At 37.5% G+C, this 18,149-nt stretch overlaps 2 protein-coding genes across 3 annotated transcripts; one reads left to right on the forward strand and one right to left on the reverse strand.

Annotated features, from left to right (window-relative positions):
- Window positions 1–3,826: 3,826 nt before the first annotated feature.
- Window positions 3,827–17,795, forward strand: LOC132641514 (uncharacterized). The gene is made up of 11 exons (XM_060358541.1): window positions 3,827–4,103; window positions 4,633–4,924; window positions 6,125–6,202; window positions 6,319–6,857; window positions 12,954–13,589; window positions 13,748–13,902; window positions 14,906–15,117; window positions 15,239–15,372; window positions 15,449–15,795; window positions 15,870–15,973; window positions 17,353–17,795. The coding sequence occupies exons 2-11, from the start codon at window positions 4,651–4,653 to the stop codon at window positions 17,421–17,423; spliced, it is 2,550 nt and encodes an 849-aa protein (XP_060214524.1). The 5' UTR covers window positions 3,827–4,103; window positions 4,633–4,650; the 3' UTR covers window positions 17,424–17,795.
- On the reverse strand, window positions 8,156–9,922 carry LOC132641517 (uncharacterized). Of its 2 annotated transcripts, XM_060358543.1 has the most exons (3): window positions 9,784–9,922; window positions 9,270–9,664; window positions 8,156–9,179 (listed from the first exon to the last, which is right to left on the reverse strand). In XM_060358543.1, the coding sequence occupies exons 2-3, from the start codon at window positions 9,576–9,578 to the stop codon at window positions 8,598–8,600; spliced, it is 891 nt and encodes a 296-aa protein (XP_060214526.1). In that variant the 5' UTR covers window positions 9,579–9,664; window positions 9,784–9,922; the 3' UTR covers window positions 8,156–8,597. The 2 variants fall into 2 exon arrangements, with proteins under 2 accessions (XP_060214526.1, XP_060214525.1); XM_060358542.1 differs by having other exon boundaries at window positions 9,270–9,899.
- Window positions 17,796–18,149: the final 354 nt, after the last annotated feature.

The raw sequence follows: 18,149 nt of genomic DNA on the forward strand, positions 1-18,149 counted from the left end.
CCTGTTTGGATGGGTCCTATAAGCTGTTTGCAGCTTATAAGCTAAAAAAAATATGTTGAGTAGTCTAACTTATTTTTTTTGACTTGTAAGCTGAAAACAGCTTATAAGCTGTTTTAGATAAGCTAAGTCAAATGGGCCCAATTATTTTTTTTAGTTTATTTTAAGCACAAAATGACTTTAAGCTGGTCAGTCAAACACTCAAAAAAACTGAAAACAACTTATAAGCAACTTATAAGTCAATCCAAACGGGCTCATTGACTTATTTGAATTGAGGGTAAAGGGAACAGCACCTTTTAAATATTTTTTACCTAATTGAATTATACAAATATCTCACAATGACAATTAATATAGTTGCCAAGCGAAACATCCAACTGCAGGAGTATGACTAACTGAAAAAGAAGTTTCGTTTTTACTTGAGTCCTGTTTGATACGACATAAACTGCTTAGTACCCAAAATAGTTTCGTTTTAAAAAAAACAAGTTTACATGTGATCGCTAACTCTCTTTCGGTTACAGTTCAAAATTGCATATTCCTGATTGTTGGTTGTATACATATATCCAACGTTTACTGGGATGATCGGGTTTCACTTGTGTATTGGGAGCAAAGGCAGATGCACAGTTGGGATCAGTGGCGGAGCCACATAGAGCCAAGGGGGTTAACCCCCTCGGCCAAAAAAATACTGTTTTTATAAGGTTAAAATTATTTTTTCTATATATACGGTAGATGTTGAACCCCCTTAGGCTTCTTCGTATATTTACTTTTTTATATTTTGAATCCCCCGGGCGGAAATCCCGACTTCGCCACTGGTTGGGATCATCGAGTCATCTGATTCCCGTACTTCCAAGCAAAACATAATTTTATGTGTACAAAGTTCCACTTCCACTCGTGTATTGGGTGCAGAGGCGGATGCACAGTTGGGATCGTTGGGTCATCTGAATCCCGTACTTCCAAGAAAAGCATAATTTTTTGTGTACAAAGTTCCACTAAAATTGTAACAACTAGTATATCAGAACTCATAGATTCAATAATGCAGAATATGCTTCAAGATAAAATGTGGAGAGTACTTGACGAGTAAATCAAATTCTACCACGTACAAACACAATAAAAAACAATTAACTTGGATTGATTTTCATTTTACACTGGAAAAAACACAAATAAATAGATCTTATAATTTAAAAAAGACTAACGTATTAAAAGGATTTGTATACATAGTAAAAGTTAAGCATCAAATATTATCTTTATCAACATAAACTAACAAATAAGCGAGGATGAACTTTAAATTGCTTCGAAATGTTAACACTGTTAAGATGAGGTCTCACTTCACATGTAAATATTGAAAGTTAATATTATTATGTAATAACTAAAAGAATTAGGACAAAATATGCATGATCCCTATAAAAACTAGGTACTAATATGCCAAGAGCCACTTTTGTTTTGTGCGGATTGCCCTTCATTTGGGGTGATCTTTAATTTTTGCCCTTCAAATTGTGGTCTTTAAGTTTTGCTCCTTGCCTAACACCCAGAGGTTATGGGTTCGAATTCCAGCTCAGTAAAAAAAAAATCACCAGCCAGAATTTTGCAAATCTGACCATGCAAATTCTGCCTATTTGGTCCTTAAGGCAAAATTTGCATGGGCAGAAATTCTGTCTGTGCCATGTAAATTCTGCCTCTGCCTGAAGGGTAAAATTTAAAGACCACCATTTTAAGGGGTAAAAATTAAAGACTACACACAGCGAAGGGTAGTCCTGCAAATTGCCTGCCGAACTACACACATCTTAGATTTGGGCTCCATCTATGGGAGAGACCTTCTTTTAGTTTGGTACCTAAAATCTGGCCCAATATGTCAAGAGCCCTTTTTTAAGTTTGTTACCTCCAATCTGGCCCAATAAGCCAAGAGCCCTTCTTACTTTAAGTTTGTTACCTACATTATAGCAATACAATTACAAGGGGTTCAGTTCACAAATGGCCTACATACAGGCTGATCTTGACTTTTTGTCTCCGCTTAATAAATTTTTTGAAAAATAGACTTGTTTCAGAAAATTAGCTAGGCAAATCTTCTGTTGCCCGTCGGATATAAGTTGTGGACATAAATTAGTTTTTTCTATAAGACATAAGTTTAGAATATTTCAAGACAGTGAACCAGCTCACAATTGACCATGGGTTCTGTCTTACAGACAAAAGTTAGCACTTATGCATGATGGATAATAGAGGCAAAACTTTTGTTGCCATCGGGCATCAATTATGGTCATCTATTAGTTTTGCCTATAAGGCAGAAGTTTAGGATATTTCAAGATAGTGAACCTGCTCAATTCTCCACAAGTTCTACTTTATAAGCAAAAGCTAGAACTTATGCTTGACGGGCAACAAAAGTTCTTCCAGTAGATTTTTTCAAGTTAAGAATATTTTTAAAATATTTTAAAGGATTTTATTAAGCATGACCAAAATTCAAGACCGACCACTTTTGAGAACATCAAGCGTCATTTCTTGAATTACAAGATATTTGGGTCAAACACGGAAGAGGTCAAGAGGAGTCATTGTTTGGAGTTAATTGATTTTGTTACAAATATATTTTCAGGTTATGTTTTTGTTTACAAAAGATTTTTATGTTTACACATAAGAAGCACTAGATATAACATATAAGAGATCTTTGCATGGTCATTTTATTATATATAGATTATAAAAGGTTTAATTGATCCATTTCCACCATTGTTTTATCAGAGGTATTTATGAAGAACAAAATATACCCCCACAGGCACCTATTTATAGCATTTGTCCCTTAAGTAGAGATGACTTTGAGAAATATGGTGTTTTTTGTCGCTTTATTAGTAAGTAAACCTGTTTTATATAGAAGAATTCATTCTGTCGTGTAAGATCCTCAAATCAACTACGACTACCGAAATAGGTTCGTTGAGGAGAGAACTTTTCCAGATGAACCTTTTGATGGCTCTATTCCTTATGGTTGTGCGGAGTATGTGTTCGAGTGGGCTCTTGACTGACTCGTAACCGTGTCATTGCCTATAAAAATAAAGGAAAATAAATAATGTAGCAAAATTAATTGCAGCAGTCATAATAATAAGAAAAGTTGAATCACACTACTATATACGATATTTAATATCTTAATTTATATCTCGAAAGTATATATATATATATATATATACACACACTTATTATTTTGTAAATATTTTTTCGTGAAAGACCATGACGCGTGATATTTTTAAATAAGTATTTACGCATATTGAGTTTCATCTACATTTTACGCGTTCTTTTTCACCCTTTTTTTTTTTGTTCGGAAAAAGGCCAAAATTATCCCTGAACTTTAAAAAATAATTCATTCATATCCTTTGTTATACTTTAGGGCCAATTATACCCTTACCGTTATATTATGGGGTCAATTATACCCTTATGTTTAACAGCTGCCACGTGGCATCATCCCAGCCCTTCAAAATTATTTTCAGCTCAAATAATTTTTTACCCACTAAAATAACTCAATCCGACCTGACCCGAATTTTTTTTTTCTAGCTAAAGTGATACAGACCCAACCCATTACCCCTTGGCTGGAAAAAAACTTCGGGTCGGGTTGGGTTATTTTAGTGGGTAAAAAATTATTTGAGGGGAAAATAATTTTGAAGGGCTAGGATGATGCCACGTGGCAGCTGTTAGACATAAGGTTATAATTGACCCATAGTATAACGGTAAGGGTATAATTGATCCTAAAGCAAACGAAGGCTATGGACGAACTCTTTCCCAAAGTTGAGGCTAATTTTGTCCCTTTTCCGTTTTTTGTTTATTTCTTTCAATATATATCGTGATTGAAGCTGTGCATATTGTTTAGCAAAAAAAAAAAAAAAAAAAAAACGCTGTTGCATATTATTATTGTTTTAGATTAATTAAAAATGTTTATTGAAAGAGTTTAATTTGTCATTTGTGCTCAAAAGAGAGGAGATCAATTGTAAGATCTTGAATAAGTTTGTACTGGTAAGTTTAGGTATTGTCATTGTTTGTTAATACAATTGAAACAAGTGGTCGTAGTTTGAATAATAAATAAATCTGAGTTGTGACACACACAGATCCAAAGCCTATCGCAACCTCTCTTTTCCGATCAGGTATTTTTCCGATTTCATTTCCTCAAATTACTCATTAGTCTTCGAATTTATTACTTGAATAATGTAGTCCTTCCTTCCAACCACAAACACGATTTTTACTCGATAATGATCCAATCATTTTTTCTATTTCTCTTACTTTTTGGTGTTATTGTTCTCATTTTTCTAGTTTTACTGTATTTATCTGTGTTATTTACTTTGTCTTTATTACTTGAATCTACTACTTATTATTATTATTCTCATTTTCTAGTTTTACTGCCTTGACAATTGTCTATGTTAATTTCATGTTTATTACTAGTTGAATGTAGTTGTTTCTTCGAAGCAAAAGTCTACGGTTATTTTATCAGCTTGTTAGAATTTAATTAGTTTTGTTACAAGCATATAGTCATAATTGAATAGAAAATGCAATGCTTTGAGAAGAAAATTAACACACACATGTATATTTTGGACTTGCTCCATTTTAACCTTGATTTCTGTCTTTGGTTAAAAGGAGTAAGTTTAGATAGTGAAAGCTAAGATTTTATTTTTGTAGGGAGTTACAGGGGAAATCATGAACTTCCTGATGCTGAGGTCTAATCAGACTGCAGTTTCACCTGCTCGTGAAGTTCAATCCGAGCCAAATCATGCTCCCAAACCAAGTACTACTTTAGAGGGCCTTATTGCTGAAGAACCTTTTACAGAGAGTGAGAAACGCTACGGTGAGGGTGATGAATATGGGAATGAGGATGACGATCTTGCCGACATAAATGAGAAAACCAACTCTCAATTTGCTGCCAACCACATTGATGTTAAAGAGGATGAAGGATGGATAACTATCCCAAAGGGTAACATCCTTGCTTTTCTCCTTTGCTCTGAAAGTGTATTTTCTTCATTTTTGCTTTCTGCCTTGTGTTTGATGTATGGTATCTGAATCTGTATGCTCATTACCTATAAGATATGCTGCATCACATATCTTGTCCTATATTGATACATAGCATGTGGCTGTATGCATTAGTTGTCAGAAAGGGAGAGTAACCTGAATTGGTTTCCTGCGGAGTGAGAGTTTGTGCAACATCGGCAGGAAATTTCTATTTCCTTAACTGTGTGGACTGTCCTTTGTTTCTTGCTACTATATGTTGTTTCTTCTACTTCGATTATCTTATTTATCTGTGGTAGCTACTGCTCCCTTTTTTAGACTGCTCTATTTTGACTTATTCGCTTTCTTTAGTTTCATTTGCATTTTGCTTTGAACTGCTTGTGCTCATCTAACCTTTCTCGTTGTGTTTTCTCTTGAGCCGAGGGTCTTTCGGAAACAGCCTCCCTATCTTCCGAGATAGGGGTAAGGTCTGCGTACACTTTACCCTCCCCAGACCCCACATTGTGGGATTTCACTGGGTATGTTGTTGTTGTTGTAACTGTGTGGACTCCTATTACTCACTGTCTGGATGAGTTGCGGGTCTCTCTGGAGTCTTTTGTCTATAAAGTTTAAAATTTTATTGCCTAAAAATCTCCAGTACAGATTGGGATAGTACCTTTATGCCTAATTTCATAATGTCCTTCTACCTCAAGTCGTAACAAAGAATTTTGTTAGGAGTTAGTCTACAATCCTGTTGTCTGAGTCTTTCTTGTGGGCATTCTACTGGCTCGATAGTGATTTTAAACTTTAGATTACCATAGTTATTATGGAAAGATTGTCCATTTTTTGAAGGAGAAAAAGGACACTTGTAAAGATATTCTCATCTCGGTGGACAATTGGATAATACAACTCTTATATTCACAATGATCGGGAGTTTTTCTAAGAGGGAGGCAGATGGCTCTATATCTTTTTTCACATAATATTGTTGTTCTCTTCATCTTCTGAAAGCTAATATATTTATGGAATACTTTGTTATGTCTTTGATGAAATCTAAGTTGCGTGCTTGATTTTTCTGTCTTAACTGCTTTTTTGTTTCAAAAGATAGTTTTTGAAGTTCAAAATGTTTATCCGGTAATTCCAAATTCATATCTCAATGAACTAATTACCAAGTCTCGACGTGCCTTTCCAGATAAGCTTCCTGATAACTGGAGTGAGGCACCAGATATATCTTCCATATGCTCAATGGACCGCTTCTTTGTTATACCTGGTAGCTACTATTAATCTCCTTTTCTTCTTGTTGCCTCCTCTCCCCTCTTTTTGTATCATCTTCCACCTTTTTCAGGTTTCCCGTCTTATTTATTTCTAAATTTTCATCAATTATAGGTGAACAGGTCCATATACTTGCATGCCTCTCAGCCTATAAGCAGGATACAGAAATTATTACACCTTTTAAAGTTGCGGCGGTCATGCATAAAAATGGTATTGGACAAAGCAACCAGAAACAAAATGGTAACACAGGGAGTAATTCGGGGTCTGTTTCCCCTGGAGGAGCAGTGGATGATAGTAGTGGGAGTGAGAATGGTAATGCAAAGATTAATACCGAAAAGGAGGTTTCTGCTGGTGAAAATCTGTTGAGATTGGAAGATTACAAAAGACAAACTGAATCACTAGTACAAAGGTTTAACAGTTCTCACTTTTTCGCTCGAATTGCCGAGTCTGATGAGCCTCTGTGGTCAAAAAGAAAAGCTACGGAGGAAGTCTCTGATATGATTGGAGCAGATGGTTCAGAAACAGTAAAGACACTTAATAAGAATCTATCTTTGAGTGCTTCCACTGATAAGGGAAATTTTGATGCTAGAACCTCTGGTGGAGTGGCAAGAAATGCTGTCAAGTGTTGTGCCCTTCCAAATGGAGATATAGTGGTATGTTCCGCAAAAATTTCTAGTGTCGGCTGTTACACCCAATCTCTAGTGAAATATCTACAGAAATCCACATGCCATTACTCAAATTGTACAAAGGCATCTTGTTTGTTTCATAGGGTTGACTTTGGTATCTGCTGTCATGTTTCTGTTTTTATATTGAACTTATCCGGGTCCGGAACCAAAATGGCTCCAAAAAAAACATTTTGAACCAAAATGCCCCAACAACAAAAAAAAGTTACCAAAGTACCTATAGCGCAGTATTTTACTGCGCTATAGCACTAACGGAGACGGCCCCGTTAAGTCCTATAACACAGTAAAATAATGCGCTATACGGAATACGGTCCAACGTATAACGCATGATTTTACTGCGTTATAGGAGACCATTAAATCACAAGTCCCCCTTTCCATTCTTCCCTTATTACGTAATTTTATCTTTTTTACGTAGTTTAGCCGTATATTAATCATGCTTTAAGACTCCGAAACTTCAATATTTTATATAGAACTCTAGTTATATTTGTACAATTAATAAAATATGCTCAACACATCAAGAATACGTGATACTTTCAATTGTCGTTTTAATAGTTGAAAAGTGCTCGAAATCCTTTTTTGTTTGAAGACTTGTAGTCATTAGCTTTAAGTTATTTATCTTTTAGGGTTTCGTCTTATTTTTAAATTAATGCTTAACTTTATTTCCAATGTGTCACGTTTTTTTTTTATTGTCAATAATAAAGACTAATGATAATATTTATAAATATGCAAAAAATGTATAATATTTACGATAAATTGTACAACACTAATGTATATACACTATCGAGGATGGGTCCCACATGTAGTATGGCGGAGACTATCCCTAGGCCTAAGGCTCATACCATCCCCACCGCCCTCGCCATCGTCTCCGTCGCCCTTTTTCCTCTTAATAACCGGGCGCTCCAAGTCATGATCATCTCCTCTTCCCCTAGCCCTTGCGCCCTTAACTAGAACGTGCTTCTTCTTGGGATCTTGTCCCGCTGGCACGCTCAGAACCTCAGGCTGAGCTGGGTCTGGAAACTGGACCTCTTCCTCGTTGGGAGTCGCCACCGCAGGCGCTGAAGGATGAACCTGAAAAATATATAAATATTAGTACCATTACTTATTTATGTTGAATACATTAACGTTATTTATTTAATCAAACCTGTGTGTCAACGGGCGCCTGAGAAGGCTCCTGAGATGGGTCTGTAGCCTCCTGAGATGGGTGTGATGGTGAATATGAGGTAGTCTCCTGGACGAGATGCTGTTCGAAGTCCAAGTAAAGGTTATAAAAATTAAATAAACATTTATCTTATATTGAATAAAATTAGTTTAAGTAAAAAACTTACATGCGCCTCGGTAGTCTCATGAGAAGACACCTCTGCCTCGGCAGGCTGATGAGAATGCTCCGGAATGGGCAGCTCCTGTGGACCCACTGGCGCCGAATCCTAAAATATGAAAAAAATGAAATAATAAGTACTTTAAATGATCAAATATGTATATTAAATATTGACCTTATATTGAATAAAATTAGTTTTAAGTAAAAAACTTACATGCGCCTCGGTAGTCTCATGAGAAGACACCTCTGCCTCGGCAGGCTGAGTGGGTGGCTCTGATGGACCCGCTGGCGCCGAATCCTAAAATATAAAATATTACTAAATAATGAATAACATATATATATATATATATATATATATATTTAAAATAAATAATTTAAATGAACAAATATGTATTTTAAATACTAACCGGGATCAAAAACTCATCAAAGTCAAGAATCCGGGCTCCCTCTGAATTCCTCACAGGCCGCTCATCAGTTAATGAAGCGCGTAACGCCGCCCAATCAACGTTATCACGCTCCTCCATGTATGCATTATGGCTCGGCTGTGATGAAGACCCGGGTATCTCAGCAAGTAAGAGCGCCGGCGTAAACGTAGGTGAGTCTCCAGGTGAGCTGCCACCGGCCTGGAAGGGCTGCGGATGGACTAGACCGTGAACGCCCTCTGGAATGGGATCGGCCTCATCCGCCTCATCTACCCGTCCTCCACCACTAGGTCTTCCGGCAGCAGTGCCGCGTCCTCTACGCGCACGGCGTCCTCCGGCAGCACGGCGTCCTCTGCCAGCACGGCCTCCTCCTCTGGGAGCCCCCGGTGCTGCCTGATACTCAGCCTCCGGAACAAGCTCCGCCATGCGCCTAATCTCGCCTGCCTGGCGGATACCATCCTCGAAAATCCTAACCATCTCCGCGGCAAGCCCCGCAAGCCCAGGGTAAGGCATATGCTCTAACCCCAAGATGCGTAAACGCTGTACGGCCACCAGCTGCATTTGTGTTTAACAGAAACAAAAAAAGTTTATTTTTAAAACGTAACAATTAATGAAATTAGATAAATTTAAATACGATAAACTTACCAATGCCTCGTACTGCCCCGCGAGTGCTGAATATCCTACATCCCTAGGGGGACGCAAAGCTGGGTTGCCAATCAATCGGCGTGTGATCTGATGGTACCAGCGCATGTAATGCTCAACGGGAGTCAAATGGCCGACCACCGCTAAAGTGCCCAACCTGTTCTCCCAACGGTGGAGCTGGACATCCATGAAAGCCAAAAAATTATCATCAATGGCAGCCCGATCGTCCCGCTGGTAGTGTCGGAGCTCATGACGGACATCAGGGGGTATACTCTGTGTATGCCCAAACTGTCGTAAGACACGCTCGGGCATGTGATCCTCTACGATGTCCAGGTGTATCAATGGACACCGCGACCTCCAAACCCCCTGACCTGCCCTACAGAAGGGGGGCAAACCATCTAATATAGCAGCGTACAGCGTCCACATAAATAGCTGCATAACATATAAATACAAATCAGTGATCACCATGTAGAAAAGACGTTTAATTAAATTATTAATGTAAATTTAAATAGTTTACCGCATCATCCGTCATGTGATCAAGCTGGTCCCGGAATGGAAGAATACTGTGGTGCGTATCGACATCCCGGTCAAAACCCGCTGTCCACCTCCTCGCATAAGGCATGTCAATCTCGAGGTGATGTCTAGGTACGGGCTGAAAAGGCAGCATCCTCTCCCACGCCCATAACTGTAAGCCATATTAGAAAATACGATTTTTTAGTCGCCCTTCCTTTCAAGAGGTTTGTTGACATTACAGGAACGCAACATAAATATTACCTGGAGAAGAGCAAAAAATCCACACACATCTCTGACATCACCAATAGACGCTCGGCACAGGCATCTGTAAAGATACGCCAAAACAGCACCGCCCCAGCTGTAGTCTCCCAAGCGGTCCAGATGCTCCAAAAAAACCAAGTAACGTAAACTGACAAAGGCACCCGATGAATTCGGGAACAAGATGCCCCCGAATATAATAAGCAGGTACAAACGGGTATGACGATCAACATCGTCCTGCGGGGTGCCGTCGCCAACCGGATCCAGACCCTCCAAATAAGTGCAGAGTGCACTAAGCTGAACCCGACTCTGTCCGGATATCTGGGTCGCGGCATCAGGCACGAAGTGGGTGAGCCTAGTCAACTCTGTCACCCACGTCCTACCAGGAGGAGGCTCGTACCGAGTGTACAGTGGCTCTCCATCAACCCGCAATCCAAAGAGGACCTCTACATCCTCAAGTGTAATCGTGGCCTCACCAGTGCGAAGATGGAAGGTATGTGTCTCTGGCCTCCACCGCTCAACCATGGCCGTGATGAGCGCCCAATCATGCTGTACCCGACCAACGGACACGCAATGGTAGATGCCGCCCCGAAATAATATCTCCAACACGCGAGGATGTGGGGGGGTGCTCGCGTAAAAGAGTCCACGCTCTCTGCAGCCTACGGGGACGGAGCCTAGTAGATATCCCTATACTACCGGCCCATAATAACTCTGACCTATGATTGTCTTGCAAAGACAATACTGATCTATCAGCGGGCCCCAGGTGATCATCGGCCCCAGGGGGAACATTCGGATCCATGAAAGAGTCCGGTCTGTACAAACTAAATTAGTCATTATTCTTGAAATGAAAGATAAATTATATTAACTAATCGAAATTTAGCAGTAATATTTGTTTGGAACTATATTTTGAATATGTGATATATTTTTAGTTGACCAAATAGCCAACACAACTACGATAAAATTAAACTAAGAGTTCATATTCGTCGACCACATATTTTCCTATAAACTTTATATTTTTTTCGTTAGCTTATGTATTTATGAAAAGAAGAACTTTAACTATTCTTTTTAAGATAATTTTTTTTTATTTAACATATATATTCATGCTTTTAAAATTGTATAGATTAACATTTCATAATCGTTTACAACTTGTTTGGATGGTTGTTACCTATTGTATTATATTATGTTGTTAGTATAAATAAAATGTTTGCTTTGATTGCTACTTTAATTTTATTGTTATGTAACGACGAGAGGTTCTATTTTATATAACGACTGATTTGGTCCTATATAATACAACATAATACGATAAATGTCAAAACAATACATAACAATCATCCAAAAAAAAATGTTAACAATATAATAATTCATTACCAATCAACTTCTTTCAATTCATAAAGAATATTTAATAAATACTCAATTAACAAAATAATAATTCATTAACAATTCATAAAATAATTAACCAAATTCAACTCATAAACATATAACGAATTAACAATGCATAAACATTTAATAATTAACAATTCATAAACATTTAACAAATAATGAATTAAACCAAAAAAAAAAATGGAACAGTGGCCTAAGCCACTGCCCCCAGCGATCAAACCCAAAAAAAAAAAAAATCATTTTTTTTTATTAATGATGATTAAATGTTAAACATGCATGCAATATAATGTATATAACAAAATAATAACAAAAGTTCATAGTAGAAAACCTTAATCGAAGATTTTTTGTAGATATTTTAATTGAGTTGTACGCCGCTTTTTCTCAAAATTCAAACTTAGAATCTTGCTCCTTGACTTGAATATACCGAGAATCTAAACTTTCCGGATGAAATTTACTAGAAAACGACGTTTTTAATGGGTGGGGACCACGGAATCCTACCCTCCAATGACGTTTTTGAAAAAAAATTGCCACTGGAGGGGGCAGTGGTGGAACCCGATCGGGTTATAGTGATAACTATAACGCATGATTTTACTGCGTTATAGGAGAGAGGCAAAGTCCTATAACGCAGTAAAATCATGCGTTATACGTTGGACCGTATTCCGTATAGCGCATTATTTTACTGCGTTATAGGACTTAACGGGGCCGTCTCCGTTAGTGCTATAGCGCAGTAAAATACTGCGCTATAGGTACTTTGGTAACTTTTTTTTTGTTGGGGCATTTTGGTTCAAAATGTTTTTTTTTGGAGCTATTTTGGTTCCGGACTCAACTTATCCCTGCATGAACCTGTTTCCTGTTACTTAGAATATGTCTAGCAGTTCTAAAAGAAACATAGTTTTGAGTTCTCGAAACATATTCAGCTTGAGTTTTCAAAAGTGGCAAAAATTTGTTGTTGTCCTGTCAAAACAAAAGCTTAGATGTGGAGATGGTGGTCAGGTGTCATACATAAGCTTGTCGACAGGGATGGAGGTTGTTTGGAAAGGGGTTCTGGGAGGAGTAAGTAATAAGGGATTTAGAGTATTTTTCTTGAGAGCAGTATCAGGGTCCAGGAGAAGGTTGTTGTGGTGCTGAATTGTATGGCTAGCAAAATTTGGGTTTCTGTGTTGGTGATGTAAAAATTCTGGGAAACTGTGAATGTTCTCTCCAGGCTATGATGGGTTCTTTTGTGTTTCTTCTAGAAGAATGACTTTACTGTTCAATGTAGTGCAGGGTGACAAGTGGATTCTACAGATCTCTTCCCTTTTTTTATTTTCTCCTTATTCGATCTATATAACTTCCATTGAAGACAATCATAACTACGGATCTTAGACAAGTATTGTTTTAGTGGTGTGAACATTTAAATCAGAGTATGAAAAACAGTTCATCTTTTCCAGCTCTTTCTGATGCTTATAGACTTTTAATTGCATTACTTATTGGGTATGCCGTTTTTCCTGGAGAACAACTGATGTAGGTACAATTTTCTTGTCTGGAAGGATGCAGGTACTTTTACAAGTAAATGTCGGTATCGAGTTTGTGAGAGATCCTGTGCTTGAAATTCTTCAATTTGAGAAGTATCAAGAGAGAAGTTTGTCATCTTTGAATGAGGAAAATTTGACTTATGCAAAGCAGGATCCCTGTGGTGAACTGTTGAAATGGCTACTTCCTATAGATAATTCTATTCCCCCTTCAGCACGACCTTTATCCCCGCCTCAATTAAGTTCTAGTGCGAGCATTCGTAGTACATCCACAAAGCCCACCTTATCTGGATCTTCTGGATCACAGCTCTTTTCTTTTGGTAACTTTAGAAGTTACTCCATGTCTTCACTTCCACCAAATAGTGCACCACCTCCATCTGTTACAACGACCTCCACTACTGGACCAAGTTTTAGTCCAGAAGATTGGGATCGTTTTTCATTTCAACGGTCAGTGAAGAGTGAAAAGACTGGGAGTGAAGGGCTTTTATCTTTTAGAGGTGTATCTCTTGAGCCAGAAAGATTTTCGGTTCGCTGTGGTTTAGAAGGTATTTTCATTCCCGGAAGGAGATGGAGGAGGAAAATTGAAATAATTCAACCAGTAGAAATTACTTCTTTTGCTGCTGACTGCAATACAGATGATCTCCTGTGTGTCCAGATCAAGGTGGGCTTTATTCCTTAGTCTGAGTAACTTCATTAACTCCTTCATAGTTTATGGTATTGAAACCTGTTATTGGATATAGGTATGCAGCTAGGAATTTAATGTAACTTATAGCTTGGGCATGTCTAAACGATTAACATGAAATCAGTATTCTTTTGCAGAATGTCTGTCCAGCACATGCGCCTGACATTGTTGTCTACATAGATGCTGTAACAATCATTTTTGAAGAAGCTTCAAAAAGTGGGCCTCCATTATCATTACCAATTGCATGTATTGAAGCTGGGGAAGACTATGGTTTGCCAAATTTGGCCCTCAGGTTTTCTCCTGTTTAACTTCTTTATCTTTATTTAATAAGTGTTTATCTACTTTATCTAACCATTCTGAATAGTGCTAGTGTGCTGACTCAAACAGAGGGCCACTAATCACCAGTTAGGTGTTTCTAAGTTAATAGTCTGTTTGGCCAAGCTTCTTGGAGGCTAAGAGCACTTTTTCTGAGATTTGAAGTGCTTTTGAGCAGCAGCTTAAGCAGTTTTTCTGTTGTTGGGAAGAAGCTACAATTTTTTGCTTTTCCGAAGAAGCTGGAGTAGAAATTTCTTGAAAAAATATCCTTTTCCCAAGAAGCTGAAGTAGAAAATTATTTTTTTTTCAAGGAGAAAATATCCTTTTCATAAATATATTTTTGCAAAACTCTTCTCATTAATCTAGCACATCTATTTTTCGAATGAATACAAACTCTTTTCTCCTTTTTTTTCTTTTTGGCTTCTATCGTGGTTTTTTTTCTATCTCTCTTTTCCTTGTCCTCTTCCTGTTTGGTGTAGTAGTCTTTCAACTATAAATATGAGTTGTTTCTCCCTTTATTATGTATTTTTTTATTTTATTGTTTTATATTTTAATTAACTAAAAATAGAAACTTAATTAAAGTCTTTCATAATAAATACTTAAAATTATCTCTCTGTTTAAGTAATCCTAATTATAAAATGAACCTTGATACTTTTCCTTTTTGTAATTTGACAGTCAAAAACACTTTTTTAAAAAAAAAAAAGATTGGCCTAACAGAACCTGCTTATCAACTACCTAAAAAGCACTTCTCAAACGAATTGGTTAAACACAAACTGCTTTTCTCCAAAAGTAGTTCTTTGAAAAGCTATTTTGACAAAAGTGCTAAAAATAAGCAGTTTTTGGCAGCTTGGTGAAACAGGCTTTAAGGCTATTATTTTTTATTGCTAGCTTCAATTCCAGCGTTGGCCTAAATTTTGTTGTAATTGTTATAACGCTGGATTGCAAGTCCGAAGAGAGTAATTGCAATGTGCCCTTTGCAGGAGAGGTGAAGAACACTCTTTCATTCTCAGACCAGTCAATCCCATCTTGAAGAGTTCCAATGGTCATAGTGGAAAAACTTTTCGATCTTCACGAGTACATTCTAGAAATGCATCATCAACATGGAGCCATTTCTCCAATATTGAGGAAAGAAATATTGGGTCAGCTACTGATAAATATGCAGTTCTGGTATCATGTCGATGCAATTACACAGGTAGGAACTGTTTCTAAGTATTAATCGGAAAAAAAGGAATTCTTTTTAGGTACATGTATCTGAAAAATATTTATGGGTTTTACACTTTTTAAGTTCTTGGATCTTCTGTGGATACTTGTAGAATCAAAGTTATTCTTCAAGCAGCCAACAAGCTGGAGACCACGAATTTCTAGGGACCTTATGATCTCTGTTGCATCTGAAATGACAAAACAAACCCTCGGATCTTTTGAAGGAGGTGCTCAGCTTCCAGTGCAGGTTGTACATGATATGAGAATACATGTGTTTTTACTTATCAAGATGAAGGTTTATCTTATATTGTTCAATTTGGCAGGTCCTGACTTTACAGGCATCAAACCTGACGTCACAAGATCTGACAATGACAGTGCTTGCTCCAGCTTCCTTTACTTCCCCACCTTCTGTGGTGTCATTGAGTACTTCACCGACATCACCAATGAGTCCCTTCATTGGTGGTTCTGATTTTGCAGGGAGGGTGAGTATTGATAAGCAAATTAGTGCTGCTCAGAGCAATAGCTTGGTATCAGTAAATCAAGTACCAGAACGGAAAAATCTTTCTCAATCAGTTTCATTTAGTGAGAGGGCCACTCCCATACCTGATGTGCTTCCAAGTGGTGATTTAGGCTGTACACATCTATGGTTGCAGAGCAGAGTTCCCTTAGGGTAAGCATTTATTTGTAAATTTTCTTTATTTCTCATTTCGAGTTTAAGCTTACACCCCTTCTTGGTTTCTTCAGATGTGTGCCCGCTCAATCTACCGCAACTATCAAACTTGAAGTACTTCCCCTGACGGATGGTATAATCACGCTTGATTCTTTACAGATTGATGTTAAGGAGAAAGGTATTAGCTGAGCTCAAATTGTTAAACTTGTTTCCTACCCTTTGTTTATTTAAACATCCACATTGAGATTCCGAAGATTTGGCGTCAACCCCTGCCCAGAAATGTACTAACAGAGCTCGAAGTTCTAAATATGTTGCCTCTTCTTTTGTTGAAATATCTGTTGAGGTAGCGGCATTTGGCATCTGCCTCTATATTGGTATCCTTGAGAATAATTGCATGAATGGTGGAGAGGGGTTTTTAATGCCTAACCTCCTCAATACCTTGGGAATTATGAATTCACAGGTCCATCCTGGTAATGCTGGGTTTTGCAAAGGTTTGCAAATGGATGGGCTTTTTGTTAAGCATTTTCACTTGATATGAGAAATACCAGGAAGTTTAATTAATATAATATTATTTTTGGTTCCTTTGTCCCACTCTTGAATTATTTTTTCAAAAATTAGCGCTGGGTGTGAATTACGCGCCTTGGCAATTTTATTGGGTTGGTTGAATTGAAGAACAGAGATGGGATCAGTTGAGAGGAAAATAAAGTAGGGAAGAAAGGAGAAGAGAAATTCTTTTCCATATTTTGTTTGTGAAGGGAAAACAGAGGATTGGATGACATGTCAGTAATACTCTTCTATGTGCATAAAAATGGAAAAAAGACCGTATTTGGTTGGATGAAAATTAGAACTTATCGAGCTACAATTTTGCTCCAATTTCTGGTGGAAAATGAACTGTAAATATGCAATCTTACCCTGCTTTAAGATCCAAATTAGTGACCATATATTTTTTATAAAGAAACAAATAAGGAAAAAATAAATACTGCTCTAATCCGATCCCTCTCTTTATTTATCTTTCTTACTTTTCTCGGTCTCGGGGTGTTCCAATTTGAGGATATCCTCTATTCTCCAAGCATTCCAGCATCAAATGGGACTATGCTCTAGGGGCATGTTCTAGTTATCGAGTCTGCAGCCTTTTATTTTTCGTTGGATTTATCTTCACCTGCTATCCATGCGGTATATAGGCTCCTTCTTTAATTATCTCAATCTCTCTCTTTCATTCCTCTATTTGCACCGTTTCTGTTGGGTAGACTGCAGAAAGCAGAGTTAACCCTTGATATAGTTAGATTTATTGTGTTATCTTTTATGAACCAGGGTGCATTTCCGAACTAATGATGTAATTTATGAGGAAAGTATGAGTGATCCCTTCCAATGGTACATGTCTCTAATAGTTTTTCCAAACATTCTACGAAAATGTTCTATTGTATGTGCTACTACATGTTTTTTCATCTTGTGGATATTGCTTGTTGATTTTCTTTATGATGATCATTTGAGTCCAGAGCAAGTTGAAAGTCAATGCAAGAGAATGAATTTACTGATACAAATACTCTGAATTGGCAGGTGTGACATATGTTCCTGAGCAGTCATTGAAGATCAATGCAACTTCAAGCATTTCCACTGGGATTATCTGAGGTGACTATTTACAGGTTTCAGATGTCATACGTGGACAGAGAGATACTCATAGTGCTAGTGTCATACGTAGATGATACGCGGACGGGATGTAAATTTGAGGAGTCCCTTTGGTGTGATGATTTTGTGTAGATTTATAATATGCTAGTCTTTAGGAATGGCATGTGATTGACGAACTAAAGGAGAATGGATTACGCGAAGGGATTGTGACTGTACCTTATTGTAGATGATGTTATGTTCAATTCGAAGCGCCCACCACGGCAAAAAAGTGGAAAGCAAAAGGAACACTATTATGTTTGTGTATAATTGTTTATGTTCCAAAAGGACCAAAACCATCGTTGATCAGGATGGTCAGGTCATTTCAGATTCTTGGAGATTTCTTGCTCTCTGTTTGTTGGGTGTGCAATTTATTATTTTTAATTTGTTCTTTGATCTATGTGAAGTGTGTCTGGTGTTGCTGCTCTTGCCATATTACACAACCAACTGGTCCTAATAAGTTTTTTTTTTTTTTTATCGGTTCAACTATCCAGTATTCGAAATTCCTTTAAACGACTAATCTGGACTCCCGCCGTAACTGATAGGTTCACTCTAGTTAAAACGCTCTTTATTGGCAAGTTTTCTATTGCCAGATCCTGAACCTGAGATTTATGAGTGAGAGTGAAGATATTTCAATCTCAGATCCCACTTGTGGGAATACACGGGGTATGTTGTTGTCGTCGTTGTATATT

The sequence above is a fragment of the Lycium barbarum genome, chromosome 5, assembly GCF_019175385.1.
Source record: "Lycium barbarum isolate Lr01 chromosome 5, ASM1917538v2, whole genome shotgun sequence".
In the NCBI taxonomy this organism is placed as follows: domain Eukaryota; kingdom Viridiplantae; phylum Streptophyta; class Magnoliopsida; order Solanales; family Solanaceae; genus Lycium; species Lycium barbarum.